Raw genomic sequence first — 21706 nt, 5'->3', positions numbered from 1 at the left:
CTGTAGCCTTACCGATTTCACACTTGGAGAAATTCAAAGTCAATGAAGCCTCCTGCAAATGCTTGAACACAGTCTCTAAAAGAGATACATGCTCACTCCAACTCTGTGAATAAACCACAATATCATCAAGATAAGCGTTACAATTCGGGACATCAGCAAGAACCAAATTAACCAGTCTCTGAAAAGTGGCTGCGGCATTTCGCAGGCCGAACGCCATAACCCTGTACTGAAGAAAACAATCTGGTGTTACAAAAGCTGAAATTTCAGATGCTCTGGGCGTTAATGGAACTTGCCAATATCCCTTGAGCAAATCCAGCTTACTCACAAATTTGGCGGAACCAACGCTGTCAACACAGTCCTCTATCCGTGGCATCGGGAAACAATCAGGGACAGTTACAGCATTGACACGTCGGTAGTCTGTACAAAAGCGTGCGGTACCATCTGACTTTTGTACCAAAAGACATGGCGAACTCCATGCACTAAGACTAGGACTGGCTAAACCTTTCTCTAATAGATACTGAGTTTCCTTCTTCATTGCAGCTCTTTTAATAAAGTTAACTCTATAAGGATGCTGCTTAATCGGCTGGGCCTCCCCTACATTGATATCATGCTGTAAAACATTGGTTAGTGTAGGAGTGTCCCCCAGTATAGAAGAAAAATTGCTAAGGAGTTTAATGATATCATCCCTCTGATCGGTATTAAGATGTGCCAAGAAACTTGACAGATTGGCTAGGGTTTCAGAATTAGACAATCTAGCAGATAACAATGGGGTATCTAACTCCAATAAGCCTTCCGCATTGTCTTGATCGTCAGCAAATGAGCTCTTGTCACATGCCACACCTACTGGACGGACACAATCGTCTTCCTTCTCCTTAGGTGACTCCCTGTCATCTCTGGTATGGTAAGCTTTTAACATATTGATATGACATACCCGTTTCTGACGTCTCCTATCTGGTGTACGCAATACATAATCTGTCTCTCCTCTCTTCTCCAAGATCTCATAAGGCCCTGAAAACCGTGCAGTTAATGCAGACCCTGGAACGGGAAGTAGAACCAGCACCTGATCGCCAACTGCAAAAGATCTGTTGACAGCAGATTTATCATACCACATTTTCATCTTGCCTTGAGCTTTAGCCAATGTCTCACGAGCCAGCATACATGATTTCTGAAGTTGATCACGGAATTTGCTAACATAGTCTAACACGTTTGTTTTCTTAGAGTCCTCAATGCCTAACATCCTCTCTTTTAGGACTTTCAATGGTCCTCTAACAGTATGGCCAAAGACCAGCTCTGATGGGCTGAACTTGAGGGACTCCTGCACTGTTTCACGAATTGAAAATAAAAGCAAGGGAACACCTTCATCCCACTCGGACCCTGTCTCGAGGCAGTATTTCCTAAGCATTGCTTTTAAAGTCTGATGGAACCTCTCCAAGGACCCCTGACTTTCTGGGTGATAGGCACTGGCTATGCGATGTGTAATATTGAGTGACTTAAAAACTTGAGCACACAACTTAGACAGAAAATTAGTCCCCTGATCAGTCTGGACAATTCTTGGTAAACCAAATGTGGTAAAAAACTTTGTTAAAACTTTAACGACTGCTCGGGATGTGATTTTGCGTAGTGGAATTGCTTCCGGGTATCTGGTAGCTGAACACATAATAGTCAATAAAAACTGATTACCAGATTTGGTCTTTGGCAAAGGACCAACACAATCCACAATCACATGTTCAAAAGGTTCGCCTATGACGGGAATTGGAATTAAAGGGGCTGGTGGAATCACCTGGTTTGGCTTTCCAGCATACTGGCAAACATGACAAGTCTTGCAGTACTTTACAACGTCACGCTTCAAACCGTACCAAAAGAAATGCTGTAAAACACGATTGTATGTTTTCGTCACCCCTAAGTGTCCGGAGAGCAGATGATCGTGCGCCAACGACAATACCTGTTGACGAAAAATGGAAGGAACCACCACCTGATAAACAACGTTCCACTCATCCTCGACAGCATTATTTTTATGCCACTTCCGCACCAGCAGTCCATCTCTCACTAAAAATGAGACATTGTTAAGTGCAGGTTTCTCAGCCAGTTTAAAACATTTCACAAGTGAAATATCATTCTTCTGAGCTTCAATTAGCTTTTCACGAGTTACCGTCAATATTAATGGGTCGCTTACGACAACCTCATTCCCCTGATCACTGACATGAGACTCATCTGCAAGACTTCCCTCAGCCTCTTGATCTGCACATAAGAAAGAGTCAAATAAAGACACACCACCATCTTTCTTTGATTGAGCACGTGTGATGACGCAAGCAGTAAATGCACTTGGATATTTCTGTGCCAAATCATCAGAGCTATGCTCTGTCAGAGTATCAACTACCTCAAGTGAAGGTACCACCTTCCCTCCGGCCAAATCGTTACCCAAAATGAAGGATACCCCTTTCACTGGTAAAGCAGGGCGTACTCCTACCTCCACAAAACCGGACACCAAGTCTGTCTGCAGATGGATACGATGAACCGGGACTCTCATGACCTCCATGCTGAAACTCTGTACGAGTCTATTAGATCCAACTGATGTCTGATCTGAAAAAGGCAAAACATCTGCACACACAAATGACTGGGCAGCGCCCGTGTCTCTTAACACCCGCACTTCTACCTGATCTTCCTCCTTACCTGATAATGATACGTAACCTTTAGAAAGAAATGGTACATAAACACTGTCAACCTCACCTTGAATCTGTTCAAGATGTGCACCCGGATCAATGGCATTCACAAATGCAACCTCTTTTGTTTGGGTCTGCTGCTTACGCTTCAGAGTCAAACAATCCGCTATAACATGTCCCTTCTTATGACAGTAAAAACACTCCCGCATTTCTTTGGGCTTCTCGCCATTTAACTTGGGTTGCTGAACTTTCGTCGGCACCCTAAAAAAGGACTTTTCAATGCTTGCTGGCTGAAAAACATTTCGGTGTGTGAGCACAAACTCATCCGCTAACACTGCTGCCTGAGATAAAGTTGTTACTTTCTGTTCATTCAAATACAGCACCATTCTCTCTGGAAGACACTGTTTAAAATCTTCTAGTAGCATAAGCTCTCTAAGCGATGTGAAATCATCCACCTTACTAGAAGCGCACCACCTATCAAAAAGGATTCCCTTGTCTCGGGCAAATTCGACGTACGTTTGACTGGCGTTTTTTCTACGAGTACGAAATTGCTGCCTATAGGCCTCTGGGACTAATTCATAAGCTTTAAGTACAGCTAGCTTAACCACCTCATACTTAAGACTGTCTTCTAAAGACAAGGTTGAATAAACTTCTAAAGCTTTCCCAGCTAATTTACATTGCAACAACAATGACCATACCTCTTTTGGCCAACCCAAAGAAGTTGCAATTCTTTCGAAAGCGTTAAAATAGCTATCCACTTCCGTTTCACGAAAACTTGGCACTAAGGCAATATGTTTGCCAACATCAAAAGTGGCTGAAGTCGAATTAGCTGAATTGTCACTTACCGATGAAGAGTTCTGTGGAACAGAGGAAACCGCAGCAGCCTTCGCCGCCTCGATGTCCAACTGTCGAAGCTTAACCTCCTTATCGGCTTCAATTTCGAGCTTGCGCACCTGTAGACGCAGATCTAGTTCTGCTTGGCGGGATTGTGCTCTTTCTCGAGCTTCCATACGGAGCCGTTCAATCCGCACTCTCAACTGCGCCTCCCCTGTTGACCTGGGAGAGACTGGTGAAAAAGGTTCAAAAGGTGGAAGAGTTGCCCCAACGGTAGCCTCCGCCTCCGCTGTGACTAACTCGCCCTCACCTTCACCTACCTTCCCAGCATTCTGCTCCATGCCCGCAAGATCTGCCCCTCGGTCTACCACCGGCAAGCTTAACACTCCAGAGTCAATTAAGCAGTCAATCAATTCAGCTTTAATTTTCTTTTTTAAAGTTTGCTTTGGAATCGCAATTTGGAAGTGGTTAGCTATAATTAACAACTCATCTTTTCTGCACTTCTCAATCACCTCTAATGAGGGATTATTAACAAAGCTCTGCAAGTTAAACGCCATCAAAACTCATCAACATATGCCACGAGACCAAATTTGCTCAACCTGCATTCACACAAAATTCTGCCTGTAACCACACACACCTTATTCCTTAACAAAGGAGACAGCATCGCTTTGGGACGAGCCCCCAATTATGTTACGTCCCCCTGGCGTCTAGAGGATATGGAGACGTAACATGAGAAAAGATTAACTATTAAAAAGCTGTTAAAAGAATGGACTCATTTATTAAGGAGATGTGATGTGTGTAGTAAAGAAACAGGCAGAGAAGAACTAAATTTGTAGTTGCTTTTAGTAAGGGAAAAATAATTCAATGTAACAAAACACCAATGATACAATAAGCAGTGAACCAAACATACATCCAAAACAAACAAATACCTATTTACAAATTATGTACAAAAGTAAAATAAACGATAACAAAGCGAGGGACGAGAGCGGTGCTAAAACAAAAAAAATCAATAAAACAAAACAAGTTAACTAAACCCCAACAAATTCTAAACTAATCAAAAGAAAGCAAGGAAAATAACATCTTCAGTGTAGAACACCGCTATCTACACTAACTAACAAACATAAATACATAAATTGGCACCCGCTCCTAAACTAGTGTGTTTAAACAACTTTACTCTACGTGTTGCGAGGTGTAAGTCACGTGACATACTAACCTGGTCCCATCACTATGTATCGGAGAAGGACTTGAACAAACTCTGACAAATCAAGAGTCGAGTCACGCCATAATCACAGTATCAGTAGTAGGGCATGATGAACACAGTTTCAAGTGAAGAAAACACACAATAAACAAATCAAACTAAACAAGAGCAAAAACACGACAGCAAACGCAGGAGAGCAAACAAAACAAAGCAAACGCTTCTCCCGCGCTCGTGTCGCATCCGGGTCTTTATACGCGCCCACTAGCGTCTCATTGGTTCTCGGGATGTCGCGAGACTCCGATGACTGGCCGCGACGTCATCCAATTACGGGACCTGTAACAAGTGACAGTGAAGGGAGAGAGAGAGAGAGAGAGAGAGAGAGAGAGAGAACGCTACGGGACGTAACATTGGCATTTGTGTTTCATCTGATCCAGAATTATTTTTCATGGTATTCATTTTTAAAGGACCAGTTTAGGTATTGACATTCCCTCTGTAATGTATCCTATACTAGCATTTATATAAATTAAAGATTATTTGAAACATTTTACTTCTTCCATTTAATGCAAAAGATCTGTGTGGAGGATATAATAGTAAACAATAAGGTATAGTAATCAAATTAAAGATCATAAGATGAAATTATATATTAAACAGATGGATGCAGTCCTCATGATATCATATGACAGATCAGTATTCCTATCATCATTTTGGTATTAAAAACATATTGCTTTTTGTAAGTAGCGTGTGAGGTAAGCAATAATATAACCCAGATAAAATCACAGGAATTCTACAGGGGGGAAAAAAATCTGAGAGAATGAATCATGCTAAACACAAGAATGAAACAAAACAACAGTATAAAACATTGTAGAACTAGGCCAGGAAAAAAAAAAAACGAAGTAATGAATTACAGCAGAGATTATAATACTGAAACAAGGCAAAAAAAACAAAATAAAAAATAAAAAACAAAATAAAAAAAATATAATATAAAAATATATATATAAATAAATTTAAAAAAAAGATCTCATTCATGTAGCTGATGTAACAGCCCGATCATAAAGCTATATCGTCATCTCTGAATAATGCCTTCTGGGAGTGACGTTGGACACAAAGAGGGGCAGTGGGTGGACAGATATGATGGATATTAATGACAGGTGTAAATGGTGCCATAGGTGAAGGGTTGGATGGAGGTGGAGTCGGGGGGATATGAGGTCACATGGCTTTTTAGCACTGCTTTGTGTGAACATTACAGAAGCATTCAACACCCACTCTCACAAACACATACTTGAAAACTTCCTACCCTCTTCTTACTCAACATCTTATGTAGCTTTGTCACGCAAGGTGAAGAAGTAGTTTATTTTCCCCATATGTCGCTAGGGAAACCAGGATTTGGGGATAAAAAAATGCAATAAATCACTGAACAAAAATTCTAAACATAAAACATTTCCATTAGAAAAGGAAGCGCACAACGGCACTATTGCTTTTTTATTATTATTATTGAAAACAGGCAACTATAGGCTCTGCGTTTAACCACCAATGATTTGAATAATAAAAAACAAGATTTTAATCATAAAAAACAAGACTGATATTTCTTTTTTGGTGCAGTGATTATTAATGCATTGGCCCTATAGGCAAAGCCAGCAAAAAAAAAGATGAAGAGTTTTCAAAACATGAAATGAGATGTGCGGTCTTGAGACATTCCCACAGGTCTTTGTTTTCTAGATTGTGTTGCCATTTACAAGAGGTGAAAGAGAGAGCGTTGCTTGGCTGATTCAAGGTTAAGGCATAGCAAAGAGAGGCGAGGTTACACTATCTCTCCACACAGACAGTTTTTCTTACAGTAAATAATATCCAGTGCCTGAGGGGCCACTAAGAGCATTAAAAACTATTATGTTTTTTTGCTTCCATTTGAAAATTCCATATTGATTAATCATTTGTGGTCACATTTATATGTGTTATGACTGGTCTAAGGAATGGAAAACTGAAAGGAATTGAATAAGACTGAAAGCAAAGGCAGAAACATGATGCTTTTCATCAAAGGAAGCCAAGTCAAGACTGTAGGGGTAAATGGGGCAAGATGAGCCAAGTAGAAATGAGACAGTGGTAAACAAACACATCTATGCTGTAGTTGTTTATTATAAACTAAACTTTTAGACAGGATCTGTAACATAAGGCCATATACAGTACAGTCCAAAAGTTTGGAACCACTAAGATTTTTAATGTTTTTAAAAGAAGTTTCGTCTGCTCACCAAGGCTACATTTATTTAATTAAAAATACAGTAAAAAACAGTAATATTGTGAAATATTATTACAATTTAAAATAACTGTGTTCTATTTGAATATATTTCACAAAGTAATTTATTCCTGTGATGGCAAAGCTGAATTTTCAGCATCATTACTCCAGTCTTCAGTGTCACATGATCCTTCAGAAATCATTCTAATATGCTGATCTGCTGCTCAAGAAACATTTAATGTGTACAATTGTACAAAATATTTGTGTACAATATTTTTTTTTCAGGATTATTTGATGAATAGAAAGTTCAAAAGAACAGTGTTTATCTGAAATCTAATCTTTTGTAACATTATAAATGTCTTTACTGCCACTTTTGATTGATTTAATGCATCCTTGCTGAATAAAAGTATTCATTTCTTTAATTTCTTTTCAAAAAAATAAAAATAAAAATTCTTACTGACCCCAAACTTTTGAACGGTAGTGTATAATGCTACAGAAGCTTTGTATTTCAGATAAATGCTGTTCTTTTGAACTTTCTATTCATCAAGGAATCCTGAAAAAAAAGTACACAACTGTTTTCAACATTGAAAATAATCATAAATGTTTATTGAGCAGCAAATCAGCATATTAGAATGATTTCTGAAGGATCATGTGACACTGAAGACTGGAGTAATGATGCTGAAAATTCAGCTTTGCATCACAGGAATAAATTACTTTGTCAAATATATTTAAATAGTACACAGTTATTTTAAATTGTAATAATATTTCACAATATTACTGTTTTTTACTGTATTTTTAATTAAATAAATGTAGCCTTGGTGAGCAGACGAAACTTCTTTTAAAAACATTAAAAATCTTAGTGGTTCCAAACTTTTGGACTGTACTGTACGTAAATATGATTTATTAAAAGTGACTCATTTTGGCCCAGTTAACGTCAAAGTTGAGGAGTAAATTAAACAATTTAACAACATAATTATTAGGCTAGGTCTACAAATAAATTATACAAATTATAGTTTTAAAACATATACAAATTATTCTTATTGTTTTATATGAATCCATAAATTAACAAAAACATTTTTACTTTTAGAATGTTTTAATTATTTTGTGCATTTCATAGTAGTGATATTAGATATTAATCATCAAAACTTATGGACAGTAAGTAGAGTAGCTTATTAGGGAGACAAAAAGGAGAACAAAAACGGAACTCAGACAGAGAAGTGTACAAGAAGTCGACAACCACATGCTTATTCAGATTTTACCGCATTACAAATATTTAAACTACTGTGAGAAAACTAAATTAACAAAAATGGGCAAACTAAGGCAAAGGTTGTCCACGTAAAACTGTTAACTGTTAATACTGGTATTAAACTTACACTGCCTCACTTTACTATGCTTTGTTTTTGTTCTTGACCTTGAACGTATATCGAGTCCGGCAGTGCAAGTGCATGTCTGAGACTACAACTCCCTCTTGTGTTACTTCTTTGTACGACCGCTTACAATCTGAGGGAATGAATATCATCACACACTTGACTGTTTTCTTGTAATTCCGATAATAGTCGACATAATAATTTTACTATTCTAACTCTTCATTGTTTTGTTTTTTAATTCCTGACAGACCTACGCAGTTGTCACGTTACTTTTCCCTTCGCTGCTCGAGCTGGACCAATCACAGTCGTTCGTGATTACTAGAAGGGGCGTTTTTATAAAGCCTACAAGATCGGATTTTTGTTTGTATTTGAAGAGTAAGTCTTTTATATTTTGATACAAATATCTCCAAAATGAATATAAGAGCAATGAACATGCATTATATGCGATTGGCGATTTAAGCCGCTCAAGCGCCTCCTGGCGGACGAATTTTCGCAACAGGAAGTAGTAATAAGCACGTTTACGTTCGACGGGGAGGAGGAGGAGTCATTGGAACGAAAAAAATGGCGGCTGTGTTGCAGCAAATATTGGAGCGGTCGGAGATAGCGAAACTCCAAAAAACTGTCTTGACTAAATTAGAGAAGTACATTTCTGACCAGCAATGTGAAGTTGATTGTCTGAAGGCACAACAGGAGCAATATCGTGTGGATAGTGGTAAGGCTATGTTGTTTTAATGGATGTAAACAGTTCACAGCCACGAACGAAAACTCATGAACGAGGCCTGGGGTTTATTATCTTTATTTAAACTTTATTTTTCCCACTTTAAAATATTGTTCTGCAAACTATAAGTAGCAAACATACGTTACACTTGTTAAATAGATTTTTAGTAATTTCCTGTGTCTTCTGTCTGCATTTAGTACACTTGTTTGTATGGATGTTTGATTCCTTCTGTTGTGTTATCGTTTCATACAGAACAACAATATTTTGACATCGAGAAGAAGTTCGCTGAGAGTCAAGCTCAGTTTGTGTCCCAGACCCATGAGCACCAAATACTGAAAGAAGAGTATTGCAAACTGGGTAAGCACGTGGTAATCAACCGCCTCTTCTTTGATAAAGAATAACAGACTTAATGTCGTATTTTGTACTCTTCTTTTTTGCAGAGGAAGAGCTGAAATGCATACGAGAGAAAAATAAGGAGCAAGTGTCTTCAAACGCCAAACTAGAATCACAACAGGTAACGAAAGATCTTGTAACGAGTAGAGAGAAGTCTGTCTACGCTTCGATTTTGTGATGTTGAAGAATGGCCAACTTGTGCCTTCTTTGTGCAGAATGAACTTTCTAAAGCCAAAGATGAGCTTGAGGCGGAAAAACGAGAGCTTGTACGGACATTGGAAAGAAGATCGCAGGAGATGGAACACCAAAGCGGTAATTGATAAGCATTTTTTAATGAACATTAAAAACTAATTTTATGGAAGGTGCTTGTTTACATACCAAAATTTTGGGCTTATTATTATTATTATTTTTTTTTTTTATGTTTTTGAAATAAGTATCTTAATGCTTTAAACAAAAAACACATGAAAAACAACATTATTGTGAAATTATTATAATTAAAATATTTTTTATTTTAATTTTAAAGTAAATTTATTCTTCCAGCAAAGCTGAATTTTCAGTAGTTATTAATCCAGTCTTTAATGCCATGTGATTCTTCAGAAATTCTAATATGAAGATTTGTAGCGCGAGAAAAAGTCTTATTTATCAATGTTGAAAACGGTTGTGTTTTATTGAAATACATTTTTTTTCACTACATTTATTTGAATTTTGAAACAAATTTCAATTTCTTTTAAAACATTACTGATCTGAAAAAAAATTGAACAGAATTATATAATATGCACATTTTATTTATTTATTTTATTTATTTTTTTAGAGGACCTGAAGCGTCTTAATGATAGATTGGTGGAAGTCAATGCAGAGAAGATGCAGCTTCAGCTAAAACTGGATGGGTCCGAAGCTTCTGAGGTCTCAATCAAGGTAAGATTGAAAGAAATCAAAAGAAATCAAATTTTCAAATATTATTATTTTTTTTTTTTATAAGAATGCATTGATGTAATATCTGGATCAGTTTCTGCACTAATATTGACCTCTTTGAAAAGGTGCATTTGTAATTTGCTGTTTTTAGTGTGTTCAGTGTTGTCTTCTTGATAACAAGCTTATATTTTTATAATAAGATTTTTGATATGCTGTTCATCTTCCAGTATAAAGAGAAGCGAATGGAACAGGAGAAAGATCTACTCCAGGGTCAAGTAACCTGGCTGAACACTGAGCTTAAGGCTAAGAGCGAAGAGCTGCTGTCTCTTTCCCGGCAGAGAGGCAATGAGATACTGGAGCTCCAATGCAACCTTAATAACAAGGAGGATGAGGTACTGCAGAAGCCATTTTCTATATGGCTTTTATGTATTTTAAGTTATCAGTAATGTCTGATCTGCTTTGAAATGTGTTATTTAAGTTTTTAGTCTGTGTGCTAATCTCTGCATGCCTGTGTAGATCACCCACCTCCAAGATCAGGTGACCAGTCTGAAAGCGTCCAATGAGAACCTTCAGAGGCAAGCAGAGGAAATGATCACCAAGATGAGAGAGGTTAGATGATGATATCCATCGCTGTAGTTTTCAGCTGAATTCAGAGTTTTCAGAGTTTTTCCTAATCTGTTGGACATGTTGTACTTTTAGGCAAAAGAACAGCAAGCCAGTTTGGAGGAGAAGTTCAGTAATGAACTCAATGCCAACATCAAGCTCTCAAATTTGTATAAGGTGAGTTTTAATTTCTTGAAGAATTCAAGTATATGATCAAAAGAATGACTGAATCAGAATAGCATGTTTTATATTTATAGGCAAATATAATTCTGTGATATTGCTAAGAATTACTGTTCGAGTTCTGTTAATGATTCGCAGGGAGCAGCAGCTGATGCCGAGGCCAAGGGTGAGGAGCTGAGCAGAGCAGTTGAGGAACTTCACAAGCTGCTTAAAGAGGCTGGGGAGGGTAAGCGACTTTAATGGTCCTTATTGTTGTCAAAACATGTGTCTGATCAGAAAAGAAATGTCGTTTTTTTTTTGTAGAAGCAGGTAGTGTAAAATACTCTACTGTTCAAGTTTGGAGTCAGTAAGATTTTTTTAGTTTTGTGTTTGAAAGAAATTAGTAGTTTTGTTCACTAAGGATACATTAAATTGATATGTTTAAAAAAAAAAAAAAAAAAAAAATCAGTTTCCAAAAAAATATTAAGCAGCACTACTGTTATCAACATTGATAATAGTGAGAAATATTTCTTGAGCACCAAATCAGAGCAACCAATTAGAATGATTTCTGAAGGATCTTGTGACACTAAAGACTGGAGTAATGGCTACTAAAAATTCAGCTTTTTCAAGAATAAGGGTCCCACTTTATATTAAGTGGCCTTAACTTCTATGTACTTACATCAAAAAATAAGTACAATGTACTTATTGGGTTCATATTGAATTGCAAAACACTTTTGCTGCTATTGAGGTGTGATACGGGTAAGGTTAGGGACAGGTTTGGTGGTATGGGTAGGTTTAAGGGTAGGGGTAAGGGTTAAGGGATGGGTCAACTGTGTAATTATAAATGTAATTACAGAAATTAATTACAGATGTAATTACATGCAGGTGTTTTTAAAATATAAGTACAATGTAAAAACATGTATGTACACAATAAGTGCATTGTATCAAATGATTAATTTAAATGTAAGTACATAGAAGTTAAGGCCACCTAATATAAAGTGGGTCCAGAATAAGTTATGTATATTAAAATAGAAAACATTTAGTATTGCAATAATATTTCATAACATTAATGATTTTATTGCATTTTGGTCAAATAAATGCATAAGAGACTTCTTTCAAAACAAAAAAAATCATATTGACCCCAAACTTTTGTATGGAAGTGTATTATATTATTTATTTTTATTTTTTTAAATGGGAAATGTTAGTCTTTATGCTTATCTTCATATGCCCATCATAATGTCCTGTCTACTCTGAATAGCGCACAAAGCTCTGGAAGTAAAGATGGCAGAGCTGGAGGATTGTAAGGATAAGGAAATCGCTGAACTGAAAGAGAAAATAAGCAGCCAGGAGAAAGAGCTGGAAAATGCAAATGAGCTGCTGTCTGACACCAAACACAGAGGTTAGCATCATTGTATTTCTTTACCTTCTACAGGGATGCGATTTTATTTTATTTTTTTTTTTTATTTTTTTTTTATTTTTTTTTTTTTTTCCCCTCCATATTTATACAGATTTCCATATTTTTCAACCTGAAAATGACCCACATCAATTGCGTAAATCTGAGAAAAAAATGGATGGGCTGGTTACAGTATGATGGTTGTGAAATGGCCTTAAACAATTACTAAATAAACTGCAAAAATTTTATGTTTTCTAATTTTGAATGAATTTTGACAATGTATGGTTGTGAGAATGTGATATGGCTTTGTGCAATCTTCAAATTGCAATGGTTTAATGGAATTATATAAATATGTAGTCTGAAGCACTGTATGTTTCAGAATAAACAGAAAAAAGTTAATTTCTCAGCACTGTTCATTTTTAGTTTTGATTCACAGTAAATGCTACTCTGCCAGTGCTTTATTTTTGAGTCACTTACAATTTGCATTTGGGAATGCTACGTGCGCCAACCATCTTCCCAAATTCGTAATGAGAATCGATTATAAATCTGTTGTCAACAAAGAGAATCATTACGGTCTCCCTGTGGTTTTCTGCCAAAATAAATGCTCAGTGGTTTGAAAGCAAAGAAATTCAGTTTTCAGAAATCAGGTCTTCCTTGATCACCTGTCTGCTTCTAACATGTGAAATTGTATTTGTTGCTTTGCTAGCTTTATACTGTTCTTTATTTTGCATATTATGTTGTTTTATGGGCAGTGGTTTACGATTATGAGGTTTTTGTTTTTTTTGGTCATCATTCCAGGAACTGCTTCAATTCTTACAGAGGAGCATGTGACAACGATGTCCCCCACTGCAGCTGCAGTTGCCAAAATCATCAAACCAGGCATGAAACTCACAGAGGTACTGACCTACATTCTGATATTTGTGATGCCAATGCGTAGTTCATATTCAGAAGTTATTAGCCTTTTTAAATGTTAATATACATTGTCCTATTTTTATGTAGATATATACAGCATATGTCGAAACTCAAGAACAACTACAACGGGAGAAACTAGAAAACAAACGACTGCACAAGTATCTGGATGACATTGTGCAAGAGATGGAGGCAAAGGCACCCATCCTGAAGAGACAGAGAGAGGAGTACGAGCGCATGCAAAAGTCTGTTTCCAGTCTCTCTGCTAAACTAGAGCAAGCTGTCACGGTAATGACGGAGGAGTCAGAGTTACTACATGTCACACTGCCAATACATGCTGCCTGGTGATTGCTTTGCACTTACATAACCAAATCTATGACTGTTCTTGGTTTTTCAGGAGGTCCACCGCTTGCAGAAAGAAGCAGATGAAGGCAACAAACGTGCATCTGTGTTGGAGAGAGATAACCAGAGGTTTGAGGTGCAGTTGGCTGACATGGCTCAACAGGTAAGGTCTAATGGCACAGCTCAGACATCAATCCCTTATGGCAGATCAAAGGTTTTATTAGCTAACCTTAGTTAACGTGAACTAACGGTGAACAATTAGTCTACAGCACTTATTAATTTTAGTTAATGTTAATTTCAATATTTACTAATACATTATTAAGATTATAATTTGTATGTTTACATTTAATGTACTGTGAACTGACTTGAACAGGAAAATTAACTAACATTAACAAGTTAATAAATGTTATAAGAATATAGTGTTAATTTTTAGTTTTTGTAAATGCATTAACTAATGTGAATAAATGAGACCTTTATTGTAAAGTTTTACTAAGTTATCTATAATCCTGTTGCTTTCACATCATCATCTTAGGTGCGGGTTCTCCTCATTGAGCTGGAGGAAGCACGTGGTAACCATGTGATGCGTGAGGAAGATGAAGTGTGTTCGGCGGATGTGAGCAGCACTTCAGAGGTGATTTCTCAGCACCTGGTCACCTTCCGCAGCGTTGAAGAGCTGCAGCAGCAGAACCAGCGACTCCTAGTGGCACTCAGAGACCTCAGTGAGGCAAAGGAGAAGGATGAGTTGGAGGTAGACACCATGAAGTAAGTGTGTGTGATTTGTGTGGATCTCTCAACCTAATATCAGATTAAATATCAACGGAGAAAGCATAACGCTGAGTGTGTGTTCAGACGCAGTGAGGTGGAGAAATATCTCGAGGATCTTCAGCGTGAACTGGAGCAGCTCAAGGAAAAGAGAGCCCAGGACCTGCAGAAGGTTGACACTGTGGCACGACAGAGGGACATGTTCCGCATGCTTCTGACTCAGGCCACTGGAGTCTCCTTCCCACAGGGTAACTATTTTTTAGTTTATTGACATGTTGCTACACAGTGTTGCCTAATTTTATATCGTCAGTGTAATCATTGCAATTGTGAATATTTGAGATTGTGCAAGACGTCTTATTGTGAAGGTTTCACAATGATTGAATGAACTTTTACTGTGACAGGTGCTGGTTCTGAGGAGCTTATGCTGACCTCCACTCCCCGCCGTTCTCCAGCCGTCACACCTACTGCAGGCACCCCTACAGGACTGGTTGCCACGGCGATAGAATCTACTGAGTCAGTAGAGGCCAAGGCTGCACTGAAGCAGGTAGATTATTTGAATATAAAGTTCAAAAGAACAGCATTTATTTGAAACAGAATTGTTTTGTATCATTATTAATGCCTTTGTCACTTTATCAATTTAATGCATCTTGCTAAATAAAAGTATTATTACTTAAAGTATAAATTGAACACAATATTAAAGTTTAATCAAATGGTTTATGTTTTTGATCAGCTTCAGGAAATCTTTGTGACCTATAAGAAGGAAAAAACAGAGTCTGAAAAGGCTCTGATTGAGCAAAGTGAGAAACTACAGGATCAAGTAACTGAACTCCGCTCCGAAAACACCAAGATTTCTACACAGCTGGAGTTCACCTCCAAACGGTATCCAGTCAAACAGTCTTTTGGTTCTTGTGTTTTTTGTTGTTGTTTTCCCCAAATGTAGAATCATTGGTTTGTCTTTGTGGTGTGTGTGTCAGGTATGAGATGCTCCAGGATAATGTGGAGGGCTACCGTAAGGAGATTGCTTCTCTGAATGAGAAGACTCAGAAACAGGCTGCAGCAATTCAGCAGAACGAACAGACCATACACACCCTCACGCAGGATCGGCGAGCAACAGCCGAGAAACTCACCATTGCTGAGGTGTGTTGTTGTACACTCAAGCACAGGTTTATCTGATGACTGTTAGCCCAGTCTAAATTGAATTAATCATTTATGTCTCTATTTCAGTCTGAAGCAGAGAACCTGCGTAAAGAGAGAGACATGCTGAAGATGGTGGAGATCAGACTGACCCAGGAGAAAGAGATCTTCCAGGCCCAACAGCTCGGCCAGAACATGCTGCTCACCAACCTCAAATCAATACAGGTGACAAGTGCTTTTATGAATCATCTCAAACTATGTTACAGACTGAGTCTCTCAAAGGATGTTTTGAGAACTTGCGAATGATGTGAATGATTGTTGCAGGCAACTCTAGAGCGATCAGAGACTGAGACCAGACAACGGCTGACTGCTCAGATTGAGAAGCAGGAGCGAGAGATTGCTCAGCTCCAGAAGAGACTCGAGAATGAGGTGGAACAGAAGCACCTGCTGACACGCAATCAAGACGTGAGGGACACAGCTCTTTATCTATCTCTTCTCTCTTATTTCCTCCTGATTGGTATCTTGGCTCATTTGCATCTCTTTGACATTCCTCTGCATTACAGATGCAGCTGATGGATGCTAAGAAGCAGCTTGAAACACAAACAGCCCAGCACCACAGGACAAGAGAACAGCTTAGTGCTGCTCAACTTGAGCTTAACAAACTGAGGCTGCAGATCAGTAGTGGGGAGAGCCGGCTGGTGTCCCACACAGTACATACAGGTGAGAGACTGTGCTCATGATTAAGCCAACATGGCATCAGAGCACTTCTTACATTTTATTTTTGCTTAGTTTACCTAAATAAAAAAAGACTTCTTCTAAAGTTGTTTTTCCCTCTCCAGGCCTGCAGGGCAGTGAGGGGGACATGGAGGCTCTGCGTGCCCAGCTGAAGCAGGCTGAGAACAAGGTAGAAGAGCTGGCCGAGCGACTGAAGAACACCACTGCCAGTATGGAGCAGTACAAAGCCATGAGCCTTAGCCTGGAGGAGTCCCTAGATAAAGAGAAACAGGTGGGTGGGGAATGATAAAAATCACTGTGCTCTACTGCAACACACTTTACCTCCCATAATAATAAAGACAATGTGAAACTGGTCATGGGACATTTTTTTAAAAAGTAAGGGGGTTATCTTAGAAATTTTTGTTTATTTTGTAAATTTTTCCTCTTTGGCTTTTCCCTTTTAGGTAACCGAGCAGGTGCGTTCATCTGTGGAAACCCAGATGGAGTCGGCTCAAGAGCAGTATAAACAGCTGGAGCAGAAACTTCTAGAGATGGACAAGGAGAAGCAGAGCTTGCAGGAAGAGAAAAGCAAAGCTGTTGCTGCTGTGGAAGAAGAGGTAATGAATTCCACTGTCAACTATGCTCAGTAGATCCTTGACCTTTCTCATTTAAAGATGCCGTATTATATGCAGTTCACGTGTTTTCAAACTGCAGTCTGGGGGCTTCAAGGAAGTGCTAGGGGGGTCCATAGAATAGTTTATTCAAAAACAGTGTAAAAATGTAAAAAAAAAAAAAAAAAAAAAAAGAATAAAATTTATTGAAATAAATAACAATTTGAATTCAATAACAAAACAAATTAGCTTAATATACCTAACAGTACTATAGTGAGTAGGAAATTAAAAAAAGAAACGTATTTATTATAATCCATTTTCAATATAATTTGAGAAATTGGATCTGTATACATTAAATATATAGCTGCCTTTTCAATTGTAGGGTGGCAGTCCCTCGGGTTTGGGTTTTTGTGGCATCTAAAATATTAAAAACCCCTGATGTAGTTCAGTGTCACTTTCCTGGGTGGACCAAGTAGATGAATGTGTTTATGTATTGCGTTCTGTTAATTTTCAGTGTTTTAAGTGAACAATGTTGTGTTTTGGAGGCTGAATTTGACTTGTGTCTTAATCCTTTATCCCAGCTAAGCGAGCTGAGGAAAACTCTGAGCAGCCTGCAGGCAGATCACCAGAGTGCCTTGGAGAGAGCTTCTGTTGCTGCTGCACAGGAGCAGCAGGCCATCCTGGACAGTCAGCAGCAGGCTAAGATGGCAGCTGAGGCGCAGGATAAATATGAGAGGGAGATGTTGCTGCATGCTGCCGATGTGGAAGCATTGCAGGCTGCCAAAGCTCAGGCTCTGCAGGCAGCTCTACTCAAACAGCAGCTGGAGGAGAAAGTTCAGAGCACCAGCGCACAGCTGCTGGAGTCTCGTGTCTCCTGGGAAGAGCAAGAGAAGATTCTCAAGGTAAAGGAATGGCAAAAAAAAGGCTGTTACAGTAGTGAATACAGCATTTTCACAGTCATTTTGTATCTCTCCGCATTAGGAGGACCAGTGTAAGTTAGTCTCTCACTGTGAAGATCTGCAGAGGCAGAACACACTCCTCCATGAGCAGATACAGACTCTGAGTGGACAGATGGCCAGTCAAATGCAGCGAGCCGCCAATGAGAGTCCGCTGAACATCTCTCTGACTGAGGAGGGCAAGTCTCAGGAGCAGCTCCTGGAGATACTCAGGTGAATGTCTGCCCGGTTCAAAATGTTAGGAATTTGTCAACCCACTTAAATGCGAGTAAATCACTCACATATGCAACCAAATTTTGCCTTAGGCAGCTAAATGTATGTCATTAACTATTGTCTAGTAAATTTGTTACATTTTACTGACCAGTGATTAAGTTAGAGGCCAAGAAAAAGTTTAGAAAAGATAAATTTTTGCTGCATTTAAAATGAGAAATATCTATTCCAAAAGTCTGGAGAATAAAATTAAATTTCTAGCCTATTTTTTTTTTTACTTATGTGTCCTTAGAGGGTTGATTGTGCAGATAAAATGTGTTAAAGGAGAGGAAATGTAAAAAATAGTTTAGATATAGTAAAGTAGAAAATTTGATTATTTTTCTTGCTTTCTCATTCATGGCAGTCTTTTTCTCCATTGGTTTTCAGGTTTGTGCGACGAGAGAAAGAGATAGCAGAGTCTCGGTTTGAGGTGGTCCAGGGGGAGAGTCTGAGGCACAGGCTGAGAGTGGAGCATCTGGAGAGAGAGCTGAAGGATGTTCAGGAGAGTCTAAGTGCAGAGAGAGAGAGGATGCAGGTTGGCATGGAGAACCAAGATGCATTCTATTTTATTCCTGATCAATTATATTAGTTAACTGCCTTAGTTACCAGATCTTTTTGCCTGTGCATGGTACTCAGCCTGTGTTTAATTGTCTAAAGGTGACTGCAAAGACTCTGTCCCAGCATGATGAGCTGATGAAGAAGACAGAGACCATGAATGTGCTAATGGAGACCAATAAGATGCTGAGGGAGGAGAAAGAGAAACTGGAGCAGGAGCTGCAGGATACTCAAGCCAAGGCAAGGCGCCCTTATTAAAGCACATGACCAACAATTATATTTGCAAATGAACCTGCTGCTAAAAAGACAGTAATGCATGACTGGTTCTCACCTGGACCCTCATCAATCAATACTTCTTTTTTTTTCTTTTTTTTATTGATTTTATTTAAACCATCTTCACTTTCTTTTCTTTTTTTTTTTTTTATTGAAAGGAAAGGGAATGTATATTGTTTGTGTTAAGTGTAGTTTTATTCATAATTATGCATGTATGTTACTTTACCTATAACCAAATTTGTGTACATTCTAAAATTGAATAAGTTGATCACAAAAAAAACATGACCAGCAAAATGCAATTAATATCAATTATGTTTTTGTTCACAGGTGCGGAAACTGGAGTCGGATATCTTACCTATGCAGGAGTCCAATGCAGAGCTCAGTGAGAAGAGTGGTATGCTACAGGCAGAGAAGAAGCTTCTGGAAGAAGACATCAAACGCTGGAAAGCTCGCACTCAGGTCAGAATTTGTGTATCTTGAGGTATTCCCTTCAAAAATTATGCATTTGTCATTGGTGAAAATGACAGGATCCTGATTTTATATACTTTGTGGTGTTTAGCACCTGGTGAGCCAGCAGAAAGACACTGACCCAGAGGAGTATAAGCGCCTGCACTCTGAGAGGGAAGCACATCTCAAACGCATCCAGCAGCTTGTTGAGGAGACTAGCCGGCTCAAAGCTGATGCTTCCAGGTTAGAGCAAAGTTTCACAGGTTAAAAATGACTTTTTATATTTGAGTCTTGCTGTGTTTTATGCCGGTCACATTTTCTTGCTCTTTGCAGGAGCAGTGGCACTTTGACTATGCTGCAGTCTCAGGTTCAGAACTTAAGGGAGAACCTGGGGAAGGTGATGGTGGAGAGGGATAACCTGAAGAAAGACCAAGAAGCCAAAAACTTGGACATCCAGGAGAAAATGAAAACCATCACACAAGTTAAAAAGATTGGTCGACGATATAAAACCCAGTATGAGGAGCTCAAGGTTGAATATGACAAGGTGAAATGGGGTTTATCACTTAAAAGTTCAAATATGTGTTTGTAGTGGAGGTCTGATTTAATTGGTTTTGTGCAGTTGGTAGCCGCTGCTGCATCTGCACCAGCCCAGGATCAGGAGGCACAGCAGGCATCAGCACAAGAACTTCAGGGCCTCAAAGAGTCCCTCAACCAATCAGAGAATAGGACAAGAGAACTGGAAGGCCATCTGGAGAATCTCAATAGAGTAAGTGCACTTCCTAGTTTAAAAGGTTTATGACAATTTCAGTTTCATTTTCCCTGAGGTCTATTATCCTTAGATATAAAATGATTTAATAAAAAATACATATTTAAATAAGTTTAATTTATATATTTTTTGTTATTCATATTTATTACATATATTATTCATATTATTTCCACCCTATCTGTTGACACCAGTTTTATATTATTTATTTAAATATTTAATTTTTATTTTAATGATTCATATTTATTACCAATTTCCCACCCTTTCTCTGACCCACTCTCTGTTTGTGGTTTATCTGTCATGTGAAATGTAGTGTGGCTCCCATGTCCATCTTCAGTCTCTTTGCAAAACCTCCGTTACCTTGTGATAGGATCACAAAACAATCTGCGCTGAAACGTACTGCACAAACTTTTAAGATCAGACTGAAATGATTAGGTACCTTTTTGAATATATGATGCTCATAGTGTGAGATTTCTTTTGCTCTTTGCAGACTGTAGGCGAGCGGGAAGCAGAGGCACGCGGTGCACAGGAACAGGCCTCTCGCCTTCAGGGGGAGCTAACACGTCTCAGACAGGAGCTTCAAGAGAAATCATCTCAGGAGGAGCGACTCAAACAGCAACTGACTGAAAAAGAAGAGAGGACCAAGAAGGCCATCGTAATGGCCAAGCAGAAGATTAGTCAGCTTACTGGTAAGAATTGACCCTGAAAGAGATGTATTTTTTGTTTTAAAATGAATTAAGTCTTTCCGTTCCAATTAGTTTGTCACTAAAACTTTTTATTTATTTTTTACACTTTGTCCTCTACTTCCAGGTGTAAAGGGTCAGCTTCTGAAAGAAAATGAGGAGTTGAAGCAACAAAAAGAGGAATTGGAAGTACGAGTGAGTGCACTAAAGTCTCAGTACGAGGGGCGTCTGAGCAGACAAGAAAGGGAGCTGCGAGACCTCCGTGAGCAGCAGGAGAGACATGGAGAACAGAGAGACGAACCAGCGGAACAGGGCTCCAGCAAGGTAACGCCACACGTTTGTGCAATTGCAAATCTATAGCTAAACAAGTTTACATGTTAAAGTGTTTATATAGTTTTTCTTCTGTCTGCAGACCCAGGAACCTCAAAGGACAACAGAACAGCGACAGATCTCTCTCAAGTCCACTCCAGTGGCAGAAAGAGGAAGGTAAAGTATTTCTAGGGAATTTCTAAAGTATTTCCACTGTCAAATGTCTCCAGTCAAGCCTCTTTACATTGTCCCTTTTATAGTGCAAGCACTTCAGAGCCTCCAACTGCTAACATAAAGCCCACACCACTGGCAGCGACCCCCAGCAAGCCTCCAGCCATCCCAGGAAACAAATCCACCCCAAGGGCCAGCATCAAACCCATGATCACTCCTGCCCCAGTGCCCACTCCTACACCCACTGCCACAGTCATGCCCACAACGCAGGTGGAGAGCCAAGAGCGTAAGTGTTGAACTGTTTTTGACCAAGGTTGTTATTGTTTACGAAAACTTATAAATATAAAAAGAATTTTTTTGTGTG

At 38.7% G+C, this 21706-nt stretch overlaps 1 protein-coding gene across 6 annotated transcripts in view; it reads left to right on the top strand.

Moving 5' to 3' along the window:
- The first annotated feature begins 8797 nt into the window (after nucleotides 1-8797).
- Nucleotides 8798-21706, top strand: part of tprb (translocated promoter region b, nuclear basket protein) — a 20956-nt gene continuing 8047 nt past the window's right edge. For 3 of the 6 annotated variants that reach the window (XR_007187072.1, XM_048207083.1, XM_048207084.1), the window contains exons 1-35: nucleotides 8798-8998; nucleotides 9257-9361; nucleotides 9445-9518; nucleotides 9613-9709; nucleotides 10209-10312; nucleotides 10537-10701; nucleotides 10826-10918; nucleotides 11009-11089; nucleotides 11231-11318; nucleotides 12330-12470; nucleotides 13263-13360; nucleotides 13464-13661; nucleotides 13771-13878; nucleotides 14248-14477; nucleotides 14565-14725; nucleotides 14879-15021; nucleotides 15208-15356; nucleotides 15452-15614; nucleotides 15702-15836; nucleotides 15936-16076; nucleotides 16175-16331; nucleotides 16451-16617; nucleotides 16790-16942; nucleotides 17518-17838; nucleotides 17918-18105; nucleotides 18529-18676; nucleotides 18799-18936; nucleotides 19297-19428; nucleotides 19529-19659; nucleotides 19750-19960; nucleotides 20036-20182; nucleotides 20670-20868; nucleotides 20990-21186; nucleotides 21275-21348; nucleotides 21432-21628. Coding sequence is in view for 5 of the 6 variants with exons in the window: in XM_048207083.1 (XP_048063040.1) it covers nucleotides 8848-8998; nucleotides 9257-9361; nucleotides 9445-9518; nucleotides 9613-9709; nucleotides 10209-10312; nucleotides 10537-10701; nucleotides 10826-10918; nucleotides 11009-11089; nucleotides 11231-11318; nucleotides 12330-12470; nucleotides 13263-13360; nucleotides 13464-13661; nucleotides 13771-13878; nucleotides 14248-14477; nucleotides 14565-14725; nucleotides 14879-15021; nucleotides 15208-15356; nucleotides 15452-15614; nucleotides 15702-15836; nucleotides 15936-16076; nucleotides 16175-16331; nucleotides 16451-16617; nucleotides 16790-16942; nucleotides 17518-17838; nucleotides 17918-18105; nucleotides 18529-18676; nucleotides 18799-18936; nucleotides 19297-19428; nucleotides 19529-19659; nucleotides 19750-19960; nucleotides 20036-20182; nucleotides 20670-20868; nucleotides 20990-21186; nucleotides 21275-21348; nucleotides 21432-21628 (5185 nt within the window). In the remaining variant the exon portion in view is untranslated. The remainder of the gene's footprint in view (nucleotides 8999-9256; nucleotides 9362-9444; nucleotides 9519-9612; nucleotides 9710-10208; nucleotides 10313-10536; nucleotides 10702-10825; nucleotides 10919-11008; nucleotides 11090-11230; nucleotides 11319-12329; nucleotides 12471-13262; nucleotides 13361-13463; nucleotides 13662-13770; nucleotides 13879-14247; nucleotides 14478-14564; nucleotides 14726-14878; nucleotides 15022-15207; nucleotides 15357-15451; nucleotides 15615-15701; nucleotides 15837-15935; nucleotides 16077-16174; nucleotides 16332-16450; nucleotides 16618-16789; nucleotides 16943-17517; nucleotides 17839-17917; nucleotides 18106-18528; nucleotides 18677-18798; nucleotides 18937-19296; nucleotides 19429-19528; nucleotides 19660-19749; nucleotides 19961-20035; nucleotides 20183-20669; nucleotides 20869-20989; nucleotides 21187-21274; nucleotides 21349-21431; nucleotides 21629-21706) is intronic. The other 3 variants (XM_048207082.1, XM_048207081.1, XM_048207080.1) reach the window with 1 other exon arrangement.

Source organism: Megalobrama amblycephala, linkage group LG11 (assembly GCF_018812025.1).
Source record: "Megalobrama amblycephala isolate DHTTF-2021 linkage group LG11, ASM1881202v1, whole genome shotgun sequence".
Classification (NCBI taxonomy): Eukaryota; Metazoa; Chordata; class Actinopteri; order Cypriniformes; family Xenocyprididae; genus Megalobrama; species Megalobrama amblycephala.
Note: the sequence above shows the minus strand (reverse complement) of the source record. Positions and strands in the feature narration are given on the sequence as shown.